Source organism: Notamacropus eugenii, chromosome 5 (assembly GCF_028372415.1).
Source record: "Notamacropus eugenii isolate mMacEug1 chromosome 5, mMacEug1.pri_v2, whole genome shotgun sequence".
Classification (NCBI taxonomy): Eukaryota; Metazoa; Chordata; class Mammalia; order Diprotodontia; family Macropodidae; genus Notamacropus; species Notamacropus eugenii.
The window spans coordinates 142289739-142304225 of record NC_092876.1 but is presented as its reverse complement, the minus strand read 5'-3'; the positions used below and the strand labels follow the sequence as shown (position 1 = coordinate 142304225).

At 39.4% G+C, this 14487-nt stretch overlaps 1 protein-coding gene across 2 annotated transcripts; it reads left to right on the top strand.

Moving 5' to 3' along the window:
• Positions 1-35: 35 nt before the first annotated feature.
• CFAP68 (cilia and flagella associated protein 68) lies at positions 36-3532 on the top strand. Of its 2 annotated transcripts, none has more exons than XM_072611133.1 (4): positions 36-167; positions 1926-2156; positions 2579-2642; positions 3210-3532. In XM_072611133.1, the coding sequence occupies exons 1-4, from the start codon at positions 129-131 to the stop codon at positions 3374-3376; spliced, it is 501 nt and encodes a 166-aa protein (XP_072467234.1). In that variant the 5' UTR covers positions 36-128; the 3' UTR covers positions 3377-3532. The 2 variants fall into 2 exon arrangements, with proteins under 2 accessions (XP_072467234.1, XP_072467233.1); XM_072611132.1 differs by lacking the exon at positions 36-167 and adding an exon at positions 767-1127.
• The last annotated feature ends 10955 nt before the right edge of the window (positions 3533-14487 follow it).

Genomic DNA, 14487 nt, shown 5'->3' with positions numbered 1-14487 from the left:
GCACGTCATCTGTCCCTTCCCCTTCCTGCTGCCGGGCCGCTCCTCCCTGGTCGCCGAGTGATGACGCGTCATAGCGCCAGGTTGTCTTGACAACCAGTTGTTGGTCCTCCGAACAGGTGGCGGTGGTGATGACCATGACTGCAAATATGAAGAGCTTTCCCCAGAAGGTAAAAACGTCTCCTCCCCCAGGTACTAACCAAGCGCAAGCTGATTCGTCAACACTTGTGTGACGTCATAAACAGTCGCCCCTGGGGACGATCCTAAGCGAACGTCCTTGGGACGGACTTTCTCGCTGCCTTAGATTTACATTTGGAAAAGCCCCTTCCTTCTAGAGACCCTGAGAAGCGCGATGACTTGCGAGGGTCACACAGGTGGTCCAGCCCTGGTCCAGGTCCAGAGCCCTTTCCGCTACGGACCCCTCAGCCTGGCCCTTTCCCAGGAATGCAGCCCTGCTTCTGCTCCTGGCCACATGCTGGGCCAGCTGGGACTCGCCTCTGGACCTCTGTGAGAGATGGAGGCGCAAATCCCTGGTATTTGCTTCTTTGTGTATCGGCTCCTTGGGGGCGGGGACTCTTCTTTTGCCTTTGTAGCCTCAAGCTCTTTGGCACAGTACTTTTCAGGTACCTAGTAGTAGGCACATAATAAACGTTTGTTCAGTGGCATTGGATGACCCTCCTGCCCTAAGCCCTTTGGTCCTCTGGTGTACTAGAGGAGTTACCGTTCCACTCACCACTCTCCCACCGAAAGATAAAAGGTTAGTTATGGCTGGAGGTCCAGACCCCCGCTCACATCAGCTATCCCGCTGCCTGGTGATATCAGCACAGTACACTTCATAAAGAGGGGGCAATGACCTGGTTACTGGTCTCACTACCCAGCGTGTCCTCTGTTCCATTAGCTCTGCCTTAGGCATTGGCAGTGGGCCTCTTCATCATGGCCACAGAGATTCCATCAGGACAAGTAGAGTGAAGATATTCATTTCGTTGGGTTGAAATTCCAAAATTTAGGTTTGGTGACCTGTCAACCCCCCGGGGAACATGGAAAAGAGAATTCAAAGCTTCATTTGCCCTTCTGAAAACATTTCCAGCGAGCAGTTACAGTGCAAATCAACTATCTTTAGCTCAGATGAGGTATTTTCTTCTTTCTGAACCTGGTATCTGAACTGGGGATAATCAGACTTAGGGAGAACATGATAGCTGTCATCAAGTATTCAAAGAGTTTTTATATGAAAGAGGAAATATATTTGTTTTCCTTGGCTTGGGGTTAGGAGGGAGGAGGAGAACCAGGAACAATGAGGAGAGATTGCAAAGATGTCCCAAATGTAGGTTTGATGTAATAAGAAATTTCTGTTAGAGTTATCCAAAAGTCGAATGGGCTGATTTGTGAGGTAATGAGTTCCTTTCATTTGAGAGCTTTAAGCAAAGACTGGATGACCACTGGTCAGTATGTTGTACAGGGAATTTTTCAGGTACAGTTTGGACTAAATGACCCCTGAATCCCTTCCAACTGAAATTCTATGATTCCATTTTTCATTTCTCATAAAGCAAAATGTGCAGTACATTAAGCTCCCTTGCTCCTTATGTTCCTGAATTCTAAGTTAGTTGCATCAGTTAACTCTATATTAAATTCCTGAGCATGTAAGATTTCCTAGAGCCCTCTCCAATACAATCATCTTTGCTAATTGCCATCCACTTTTTGCTGGGTGTGAGGGCAGATAGAGAAGTAGCTACTAGTACATGATAGGTCAGGAGTAAAAATGCAACTGCCTAATGAACTGCAGCAAAGTTTGGCAGAAGCCTGGAACTTGGTTGGGTTTAATATCTTTCTAAGAAATATGTCATATCTTGGTGTGTGGAACAGAGAATGAGAAGAAATGGAATTCTGTTATGTGGTTTCTGCAATGGTTTCCTTTTCCTGCCCTTCCCCAGAAATTATCATTTTCCTGCTTTCTCACAAATCCACAATATGGCTGCCTAATGCACGCAGATGGCCATGGAGAAGCATGGATAGACTGGAATGATATGTCCAAGTTTTTCCAGTATGGATGGAGATGTACAACCAATGAAAATTCTTACTCCAACAGTACCTTAATGGGCAACTGGAATCAAGAGAGGTATAGCCTTGAGAATATTGTACAACCACAACCTCTGCCTTCCCAGGTAATTCTCCTTCCTTTTCTTTTTTTGGCCTATTTCTTTAGCAGAGAAGACTATATGGTAGTCTTAGGAGGCAGAATATACAACCCTACCACACCCCAATCAAATTATCTTTCCTTTTGATAAATGACCCAGAAGATACCAGGCAATTCCTCATCAAGCTAGATAAGACTTTGATCCTATCTACTAATTATCAATAAGGTTCACTCATTCCTACAACACCAGTGTCTCCCACATGAGGGCAATTCCCCTGTTACCATACTGAATACATAGACTTTAACTTCCCTCATGGGAAGCTTTGCTGTGAAGCCTTCAGTCCATATAAACCAAGGCAAGCTCTGTTGCTACCAATGCCATGGAGGCTTCCGTTGTTTGAAACTTGTCTGCATAATTTTTACTGCAATCCCTCTTGTTTTCCTTTCTAGTTTGGTCACTATTTTGAAACAACCTATGCTGCCAGCTACAAAAAGAAACTACCTCCACCCAGACGTAGGTGCTTTAAGGTGGAAAACGGGGCTGGGATGGGGGTAGTAATCACTGTTCTTAGCTATTAAAATTAAGACTACTTCAAATGAGTGCTTTAGGATGTTTTCCCTCCAAAATCTACCATTTCTATAGTTCCCCAGGATTCTTCCAGCCTATAATATGGGCTTTTTCCCCACTGAGTTGCTGTGGGAACACTATCCCATTCTTATAGGTTGTTTCTTTTTATTGAGATAATCAGTTTCCCACTATTCCCTATGTGAACAGGCCTCATTACAGGATAGTATAGTGGAAAATGTGCTATTAGTGTTGGGAGAGACCTAGGTTTGAATCCCAATTTTGACAGTGTGACCATGGGGCAAATCACTTTACCTTTTCTGAGTTTGAATGTTCCCATCTATAAAATGGGGATAATACAGTCTGATTTTATCTAGCTCACAGTTATTTAGAGGATCAAGAAAAATAACGCATATAAAACATTTACTCATTACGTAAATATCAGCTAGTATTATTGTTAGGACGGTCCCTGTTGTTAAATTATGTCAGTTTTCCATTTCCTACCTTTCCCTTCAGGGTTTAAACAAGAACCTCACTGTTTTCCTGGACATCAACCTGAGCTGATTCCTCCTCCATACAAAGCGAGTGCCACAGGGAAGACAGATTACATGGTGAATTATTCAGCACCTCAAACCAGGGAAGGCCCTGGATGTTTATGGGCTCCTAAAAATGATCAGTGCTAAGGCCCAAGTCCTAGGGGAAACAAGACAGGCTCCTTTTTTCTAGGGTAAATTATAACTGGGATTAGTTCTCTATTCAAAACAGCTAAGAATTTTGCTTTCTATAACATAGTGACTCTTCTCTGATTAAAAATAAAGTCCCTAGGAACTGGAAGCTAATTTCTTCTGGACTTCTTTTCCTTTCTTAACCCAAGTAGTCAATGTCACCTTTTAGTAATTGAAATGTAGGGTAGTACCAGTTGTTTGTCCTTTATTTCAAAGAGGACCAATGACATCACAGGATGATGTCTTGATTCACACATGAATTGAGTTTAAGGGAGGTAGAGTTGCACAAAATCATCAACTTCAATCTCTCTTCCAGAGTCATCAAAGTCTAGTGGCAAGACAAAAGTCAGGATGACTGGCGATGGGCCAGGATGCAGTGGATGACCTTAGAGTCCTCCATGTCTGACCAAGCTCTAAGCGCTCCACAGCTCCTCATTCAGCCACCTTTGTGGCTGTTGGAACAGATTGTTTTCATCTGGCCATTTCCACCAGGGGAAGGCTTCACATGTTTGGGGTAGACCTCCCAAGGTGTCTAATATACCACAAGGTTTGAGGCCTGTCAGTTACCCTCAACCTGGTTTAGCCTGTCTGCCAAGATGGTTTGACTGAGGTATAACTGCTGAGCATGCTAGAGCCACAGTTGAGAGGTGGATGATAGGTAGACACCAAAAGTGGATGATCAGCCCTGAAAAGGGCTCAGTGAGCCCTCATATCAGAGGTGCCAGTCCTCCCTGCATACCTCAGATACCATAAGACTAGTATAGAAGTGTGGTAAGAAGATAAATTCTGTGGCTTCAGAAGAATGGCATTATCCCCCAATCCAGGATGACAACATCTCACTTCTCTTTGTAAATAATAAATCCCCAAATTATTTAGACTCCAGTAGAGTCTATTGGAGTCCATAGACCCTTCTGCAACACATTTTCTTTAAGAAGTAAACTGAAAGTGATATGATGTCTGGCATCACCTCCTTGAGTATCCCCTACACAGTACCAGGACAGTGGATGAAATAATTGGGATTAAGGGATGCTGGTAGTCCACCTCAGAGTAAGATAGTCTTCCTCCTCTAGTGCTTGTTATCAGCAGGGCTTTTTTACTGAATAAGTAATAAGTTTCACTCTATTGTAGTCACTATCTCTTATTTTGAGCTTTGTCTCATGTACTCTGTACAAACTACTATTTCTTCCCATTTACATTTTTTTCTCTTCTCAGGGCTCTGAGCCTTGGAACTAGACCTTTCTTTGCAATATAAACTAGTACTTTGGAGACAGAGAAGCAATTGTATTTTTCCATTGTTTTCAAGTGCAGAAAGTGGGATAAAAAAAGCTATAAGCTTGTTGTATATATAGATTTGAGGATTAGAGCCAATAATAGAGTAAAGATGCTGTTTAAATTACTTTCTTTTGTTTCCAAATAATAAATATACAGTGCAGAAAACTATGGGGAATACATTCTGAAAGATCATTTTCTTTGCTCCAGATGGGAGGTACCATACCATGCCTCTCCTGGAAACCTTTCCATCCACCCAAGGACCTAAAATCAGGGAGAGAGTAAAGAGTGTTTTATGTGCTAGTAGGATGAAACGAGAGAATTGTCTGTGTGTGTCTGTATTCTTGTCTTACTCATAATTCCACAAATGCCTTCCCTTATTGACTAATAGAACAGTTTTCTTGTTCTGGTCAGAACTTTAATCTTTTCATTCAAAGGCAACTGAAAAATCCAAAACAAAGATCACATAAGATGAGAGAGTTAAAATGTAATCGTGAAAATGTCTAATAACCATCCCATTGACTTTGCTGTCCAAAACTAACACTCCTCCCTTGGCCACCATTCCTCTAAACATATTAATCTTCCCTTTTTAGGACGTAGGCTCCTTGAGGGCAGGGATTGTCTAGATGACTTGTTTTTGTATTCCCAGCACTTAAAAACAGTGCTTGGCCCTTAGAGTGAATGCTTAATAAGAGCTCTTTCAAACTGGAAAGACATACGTGAACTGATAAAAAGTGAAGTGAACAGAACCAGGAGAACATTGTACATAGTAACAGCACTATTGTATGAGGCTCCAGCTGTGAATATTCGACTTAGCTATTCTCAGCAGTACAATGATCCCGAACAATTTCAAAGGACTCTTAATGAAAAATGCTATCCATATCCATAAAAAGAATTGATGGAATCTGAATGCAGATTGAAGCATACTATTTCTTATCTTTTAAATTTTTTTTGTTTTTTTTTCCTTTGGTTTTTTGTCTTTCACAACATGACTAGTATGGAAATTTGTTTTGCATGGTTTCCCAAGTATAACCTAGGCTAAATTGCTTACCATCTCAGGGGGTGGCAGGTGAGAGAAGGAAGGAGGGAGAAAATTTGGAACTCAAATTTTTTAAAATTAATGTTAAAATCATTTTTACATGTAATTGGGAAGAAATATAATATTAAAAAATTTGAAAATAAATGCTCTTTCATTTGTTAATTCATGTAACATTTGGTTTTTTAACAAGCATTTACACTCTCTTTTTACCTCCCCTATACTGAAAAAAAGGAAGAAAAATAAAACTTTTGTAACAACTATGAATAGTTATGTTATACAAATTTCTAAACTCACTGTGTCCAAAATTGACTATATCTCATTATTCATATTTAGCCCATTGCTTCTTTGTAAGGAGATGGATAGCATTCTTCGTTATCAGCCCTCTGGAATCATAGTTAGATGTTTATTTCATTGCACTCTTAAATCTTTCAAAGTTGTTTGTTTTTATAATGCTGTTATAGTACAAATTGTTCTGCTTCTGTTCATTTCACTGTGATTGAGTTCATTCAATTCTTTCTAGATTTGTCTGAAACTATCTTCACCATTTCTTATGGCACAATACTGTCCTGTAATAATATATCATGATCTGTTCATCCATTCCCCAACTGAAGGATACCCCTTTAGTTTCCACTTCTTTGTCACAACAAAAAGAATTTCTGTAAATATTTTTGTACATATGGATCTTTTAACTCTTTTAAAAGAATTTCTTTGAGATATATTTGTGTAACATTTAAAGTTGATTATGTGTATGGAATTATTAGACCATATATTATTATATCAACTTAACCATGCATTTAAAAATAATTTAGTTCTGCTTTTGGAAGGAAACTGTCAAAAGCCCAAGTCCCAAAATTTGGTGATTTGTGTTAAATGTAGTCAATAAGACAGAGCATTTGAACAAGGATTATTCATAAAGATAATAATAGCTATCACATGTTTGAAAGCATGAGTAAGATTCTAAGGTGAGAGATGGAATCAGAAATAAAGAAGAATAAGAACAAAGGCATGGGAGTGAAAATACTTTGGGTGTGTATGGGAGATAGAAAGTAGAGACATAGAATTATATAATGGAAAACACTGCTGTCATCAGTCAAAAGACACCTCATCTGTAAAATGAATAATACTTGGAATAACTGTCTTAAAAGGGTTGTTTTGAATGAGAAAATATATGTAAAGTACAAACTTTAAGATATTAGAGACAGTGTGGAATAGTAGGTAGAAGACTGGTCTTAGAGACACAGTTGTATAAGTTCAAATACTGCCCCTAACCCACATAACAGTAACTGATTGTGTGACTATGAGTAAGTCACTCTACCCCTTTTTGTTCCAGGCAAAGACTATAAATTGCAGGTGAGTTGCCAGTCTGAATTGACAGAGGGAGTTTGATACTTTGAGAACCCCACACCAAAAGAATATGGAAACTCCTAAAAAAGCTTTTTTTTTTTAGCTTCACTTCCTGTTGCCACTTTATCACCTCCCACTCACTGTTCTACCCAACTTGGTTAGTTGGTTGGTTGTTGTCCTTCATTCTCGAAGAGGACAAAAATGACATCTGCTTCTGAACCCACCCTTCAAATGAAGGGTGTTTTTCTAAAGTTACCAATGGTTTTTTATTTGCGAAGTGCAATAACCTTTACTCTGTCTTCATCCTTAATTAACTCCTGCACAACGCAATCCATTTTTTGCTGGACACAGTCACCTGGATATTCCATATCCATCTCAAACCATACCCTTTCTCCTAATGTTCCTACTTCAGCTAACAAACTGCATTCTTCCCCTCGCTAAGGTTCCCAGTCACCAAGTCATCTTCAACTTTTCATTCTCTCTCACTTCCCATCCAGTCAGTTGCCAAGTCTCTTCCTTTCTGTCCTCTTTTCTTTACTTACATGGCCACCACCACAGGTCAAACCCTTATCACCTTTCGCCTAGACTACAGCAACACTCTCCTCACTGATCTGACTCAAGTCAATCATTTCCAATCTATCTTTCACTCCACTGTCAAATTGATTTTCTTTTTTTAAATGAAATTTTATTGATATCATTTGTTCTTCTACCACCTACATTCCCCACTAAATTACTCCCCAGTCCCTTCCTAGAAAGCTATCCCTTATAATAGAGGTTCTCAAACATTTTAGTTTCAGCACCCCTTACACACTCTTAAATCATTGAAGACTTCAAAGAATTTGTGTTTATGTAGGTTGTATCTGTTAATATTTACCATGTTAGAAATTAAAATTGATATTTTAAAATATATATTCATTTAAAATAATAAACCCATTATAAAGTAACATTTTTATGAGAAATAGCTAATTTTCAAAACAAAAAAAATTAGTAGAAAGAGTGTATTGTTTTATATATATTTGCAGATCTCTTTAATATCTGGCTTAAAAAAAGACAGATGGATTCTCATATTTACTTCTGCATTCCATCCATTGCAATATGTTGATATTCCCACAAATGACCTAACTTCCCAACTATTCAACTCCCACTACCTACTCTTTTACTTCACATCAACAGGGAGAGTCATGCCCTTGAATTTGTGATCACCCATAAATTTCCACTTTCATGTTCAAGAATTCTGAATTTTCTTTCATAGTCTTTTCTCTTTGCATCTTTCTCTGTGCTTTACTCCTCCTGCACCTACTTTTATATCCTCACCTTTATTTGATCATAGTCCTTTATCTTTCCATTTCTTAATGTCTTATTCCCTTGAAACCCACTATTGACCTTCATCATACTCTCCAATACTTCTATCTTTCCATACTATCCTAGACCATCATCCCCACTCTAGCTCCACCATTCTCCCTTCCCTATCCCAACCCTTTGGTGAATCAGCTCAACTCTGTACTACCCTTTTCTGTAAAGATCCCTTTTCCTTTGTCCTCTGACTGACCATGCCTCATCAAACCCCAGCCTTAGATTTCTCCCACCATCTACCTCTTTTGTTCCTATTTTGCTGAATGGAACCAGAGAAGATTATGAAATCATGCTGACTTGGTCAACAGAATATTTATTCTAGCTAATCTAAACTGCACTCTTATTGCAACTAGACAATCCTCCCCAATTGATTTTGTCCTATTTGCTACAGCAGCTATTCCAAACTGTTTCTTAATCCTCCAAGCCATTCCCTTCTTCTTTCCTCTCTGCTGAAGGCCTCACATCATACTTCACTTCAAAAATTTTGGCTGCTTACTGAGAGTGCCCTCTCCCCTCCTCGTCTCTCATCCCTCTGACAGTATCCTCCACTATCTTTGCCTTCACTCTACTCTCTGATGATGAAGTGACTTTCATGTGTCAAGGACAACTTGTACCGTAAATCCCATCCCTTCCTATCTACTCTAGCAGCTTGTCCCCAACATCATTGTCATCCTCTAATCTACAATCTCTTTCTGTCTACTGCCTCCTTCCTTGCTGCCTACAAACATAACAAAGTCTCCCCTAATGGTAATATAGTGAGTAAGCTCTAATTCTCCCTGAACCAGGCTGGCTACATCCCCCTCTCAGGGTTTTATGGTATCAGAGAGGTCAGAGGGTATCTCCTTCCATTGGTTTCAGTCCCCATGGACTGTGTTTCTCCAACCCCCAAACACATATTGTTAGATGCCAGTGAAAGCACCCTTGTTCCATTTATCCATTTGATATCAACTAGCTTTACAAAGGGACATTTGCCTTTTGTAAATACTTTGTAAAGCATTAGTTCCACAAAGTACACGTCTAGGTTTGATGGCTTCCAGATAAATCCTCAATTTAACTACCACTGTCCAAGGTCCCAAAGGTCACTCCTTCTCAGGTCTCAGTGATGGATTAGCTGTAAAACCCAGCCCAGACTCCAACTCCCATATTCCTATCATTTGCTCTTCTGACTTTTTCCTCTTTTTTTTGAAACTCAAAAGACTAGAGAATCCACTCCTTGACCTAGAACAGCAACAACAAAAGAATAAATGCAGAGAACAAGGGCTGAAGCCTTTCCACAGGGCCCCAGGGCCCCAGAGGGAACTGAAGCTCCCAAAGCCTCTTCATGGACAGCACCATCTTTCTCCAGACAGTGTGAATGAGCACAAGTTCAAGACAGAATGGCCAAAAGGTGAGGCTAATGCTGGCAGACCTTTTGGAGATGTTTCCGGTTCCAGCTATACATCGAATCAAGGGCTCCTCTTAAACCACAAAGCTAGCAGGATAGAACCATTTACAAGATGCTCATGCCTGGTCCATAGTTTCTCCAGGGCACTACCTCTCCACATTGCATTCCTCTCCTGGGAACAGATTTCTAAAAGTTTCCATCCCAAACATTCTAGGTTTGTACCAGACCTCCATTACATTAATAAAGAAGATAAACTTGACATCTTTTAAAAATATTTAAAATTTATTTTTTTAAATGCAAATATATTTTCTTTTGAGCTCCCAGTTTTCTTCCTACCCTACCCTCCCCTTCCTATCCTTTCCCTTTCTACCTCTGTGTCCAAAAGCAAGGTGGGATTTTTGTTGTTTTTCTTCTTGGAATTCTGTTTCCAGACTTCACAGGCTGGGTTGTAAACACATGAGAGATTAACCCTAGTAATCCACAGCTGTGAGACATTAGGTATTGAGGTATGGACTCTTGTGCTTTTGGGCACTGAGCCAATGAGACAGTGAGAGTTTCGATGCTGAGTAAAATCAGATATAAGCTGGAAGCTTGATATCACCTTGGGGCTCACTCACTGGAAGAATATTTCCTCTGAGAACTCTTGATGTCCTGGAAGAAGACTCTGAGTAGGTGTTGCTAAGAAACACCCCCCATTCCACCCCCCGCAAAGAATGTGAATCCAGAGGAAAAAGATGAACATTAAGCAGTGAGCATCAAGTTTAAAGTGTTGAGCTTTAGGAGAGCTGGCAACAGTAGTAGAGACTTGCTGAAGGAACCTCTTGGTTGTGAAAATGAATTGAGCGGAAGGGCAGAGACCAGCTCACAGGAAGGAGGCTTACCTTAAGCGTTTTTTAAGAGCTATTATCAGGGAGCCTCTGGACTATGAAAGTAAATTAACATGGTGGTGCTGGTAAAGTGTGTAAATATTGTTATTGCCCTGTTAAGCTTTGTTTTCCCAGAGACAGAAGCTGGGGGCAGGAGCCCCTGGAGTCTGCTATCAGGAAGAAGCAGGGAGAGCTTGGAGTGGAGCAGTGCCTTCCCACTTGAACTGAGACAAGAAGCTGCAGTGGAGAGCTGGGAGTGGTCAACCCATGGAGAAGGAGCCACGGGACTCAGAAGGCAGCCCTGAATCAAGATAAAAGAGGACTTTACTTGGACACTCTGTTTGGATTGCGGGGATTGTGAAATGATCTTTGGAGGGAGAAATAGAAGCTATATAGTGGTGATAATATAACTCACTCACAACCAGGAAAACCATATCACACACTTGGCACAAAGACATGATATAGTAGTGATAGATTATACTGAATTTATATTATACTGATATCAGATGATCTGTCTCTACTAAAAGCAGAATGACCTGTCTTAAGGATATTTCCACTCTTTAAAAATAGAGAAAAAATAACAACAGATACTATTATTCTATGACCTAATTTGTTTTGTTAATTTTTTTATTTTTAGTTTTCAACATTCACTTCCATAAATTTTGATTTTCTCCCTCTCCCTCTCCTCCTCCCTTCCCAAGATGGCATGCAATCTGATATAGATTCTATATATACATATATTCCTATTAAACATATTTTCACATTGGTCATGTTGTATAAAGAATTAGAATGAATAAGAGGAACCATGAGAAAGAAAAAAAAAAGCAACAAAAAAAGAAAATAGTCTGCTCATTCTGTATTCAGACTCCATAGTTCTTTCTCTGGATTCAGATGGCATTTTCCATCATGAGTCCTTTGGAATTATCTTAGGTCATTGCATTGCTGAAAAGGGCTAAGTCTGTGATCTAATTTTTACCAACAAGAATAAACTTGTTCTTCAAGTGGAAATGATAAAAACTTTTGTTGAAAGTGGACATACGATCTTAAGAGTTCTTGATGGCTAAGAGATGGAAAGCCAGACAATAGTTGCACAAGCTACATTTCAGATGATTAGATTTCAAAAATTTTAGAGAAATGATTCAAAGCAATCTGTGGCTTAAGATTCTAAAATTGGAGTTGGTCTAGGGATCCTCCCAAGGTTGAAATTCTAACATTAAAAATAAGCAATCCCAATAAGAAAGAAAAGGCAGAGCCATCTAAAAAGACACATATAATTGTACAGGGGACTCATCAAGCAACTTAGATTTTTAAAAGATGTACAGAAGATGAAAACAAAGTATAGTAATTGGGAATGAATTTGGAAAAATGGTACAGTCCTATCATCATAGTACCAGGGGGACTAAATCTAAAAATGAGCCGAACCTACAGGTTATTGTCAAGGGCTCCTCCTGGAAAAAGGACTTTTTAAGTAAGGTAGAGTCAAGAGGAAGATAACAGAAAGAATGGGACAATTGCTTAGGATGGATGGGACAAGAATAATGGTACAAAATATGGTACAAAACTGAGGGTTGTGAAGTAGAGGGGGGATGTTACTAAGCAGTATAGTAAAGGCTTGCTTTACCTAGCCTGAATTACAAACAAATCAAAAGAGATCTTGGGAGCAAGGTGTATCCTTAGATCCTAGCTCCATGTAACTCCAAGGGAGTATTTTTTTAAGCAGAGTTTCTTAAATGGGTTTTTAAATGGAAATTACAAGTAATTTTTTCCACCCCTAAGCCAGTTAGCTATCTGGGATGCAGGAGCTCAAGTTAACACCAGGCAAAGGCAGTCAAAAGATTAGCCAAGACAGTTAGCTTTTGTCAGATCTCTCCCTGGATGTTGCGGCTCACACCTTTGGTTGTACACTAAAAGAGTATCAACCTGTCGCTTTAAAGAAGGCTCTTTATAGCTATGGAACCTTAAGACTCTGGAACAAAGAGCTGCAGATGGTCCTAAAGCTGAAATCCAGCAGATGGTAGCAGAGAGCAATTCAGGAACCATAGAACCAGTGGAAATGCCCAGCAGAGTCTACATAGCTGAATGAAAATACAATGCAGAGACAACATAGTATCCAGTAGAGTGGTGCTGTGACACCAGGTGGAGAGCAGACAGCATCACCATGACATCACCAGAGGAAATAAGCACATATGTCTTATCAAAGGGATGTTCTACCTGCCACATGTGCATCGAGACCTTTGTGCCTTACACACTTGTGCCTCAACCACACGAGTTTATGGTATATGTCTTTTCACCTTCGTTCTGTGGCTATCCCCATTCCCTATGCGTTTGTCTTCCATATGTGATACCTTATCATGGTGTTGTCTTTGTATATTCCCTTTCCCCTCTAGTTGTGTGGTATGTAGCCTCTTGGAAATTGTATGCACAATAGGGGTCTTTTCTTGGCACTTTATTTGCTATACTATTTGATTAAATGTCATTTGTTTTGAATTCATTTGTCCTCTGGTTGGCGGGTAAAAGGAAATTTTTATCAATTGAGGAGTGTGAGCTATGGTTTTGAATCCCACAGAATGCCTCAAACCTAGAAGAATTTTTCTGAAGTCCACATATGAAGGAATGCCCCAGGTACTACATTTGACATCTGTTTCTTCTACCAAGGAAAACAACCCTCACCCTGGGAAAAATAGAACAAAGACTGTTCATAGGAAATTGAAATCCAAGATAAGTGCAGAGATATAGAACACCTAGCTGTATTCAGTGAGTCCGGATTATCAGGTCTGAACTACATCCCAACATACTGAAAAAACTAGCAAATGTGATACCTGAAATGTTAATGATCTCTGAAAAACTTTTAACGAGAGTAATTCTAATTAATTCTATAATGTCTGGTTTGTATATGGTACTTCATATAGTGTATATACAAGATATGTTTGCTACTTAGGATTTTTATAACTGTAAATGTTATCCTTCTTTCATGAATGTAAACAAATTAACATTACTTGTTAGAAAATACGCATATGCACATTTCTATATAGTTATGTTAATATTGAAGCTCTTTTTCTCCTTAATATTAGGATTCATGTGAATTAGAACCTTTTTTTACACCCCTGCCCCGCAACCTTCCTAGAATTTAGGATAGCATTCATAAATAAAATATCAAGGTAAAGCTTTAAGCATCTCTATCAAAGGGTCTGCATCCTTTCACTTGAGAAAATGGTCTAACGCTAATCTCCCAATAATGGATAAACAATTTAGAGACTGAGAGAACTTCTCTGGAAGACTGTGCCTATACAAATTGTTTATTATTCTGTATAATTATCTAGTTTTCCTTGTTTCTAAGTATTTCTAGTCTGACATTCCTAAATTAGATGAAGTCTCCCTCATCTCCAAAAATTGTGACTTTGTAAAGAAGTATTCACTTGAGCCTTACTGGCTCCATAGCCATTAGGATCACAGGTAATAATAGACTTTCACATTCCCTTGTTATTAGACCTTGAGTAGAAATAAAGGGAGTGGGCATTCCAATCTTAAGGTCCTCACCCCATTTAATCAATTGTAATGCTCAAAAAGACCCCAAAATTAGAATTGAGTGAGGAGGTAAGATAACACCTCTCTTCCCTATTAAGGCTCCTAGGAAGCAAAGAAAACTGATGAGCACACATCCAATTCCTAGTCTTATAATCATTTATTAAGCACCTAGCATGTGTCAGGCACTGTGCTAATTGCTGGGGATCCAATTAATAAAAAGAAAGACAGTCTCTGCCCTTAAGACACTTATAATCTAATGGGGACAGACAACATACAAAAGGATTTAGAA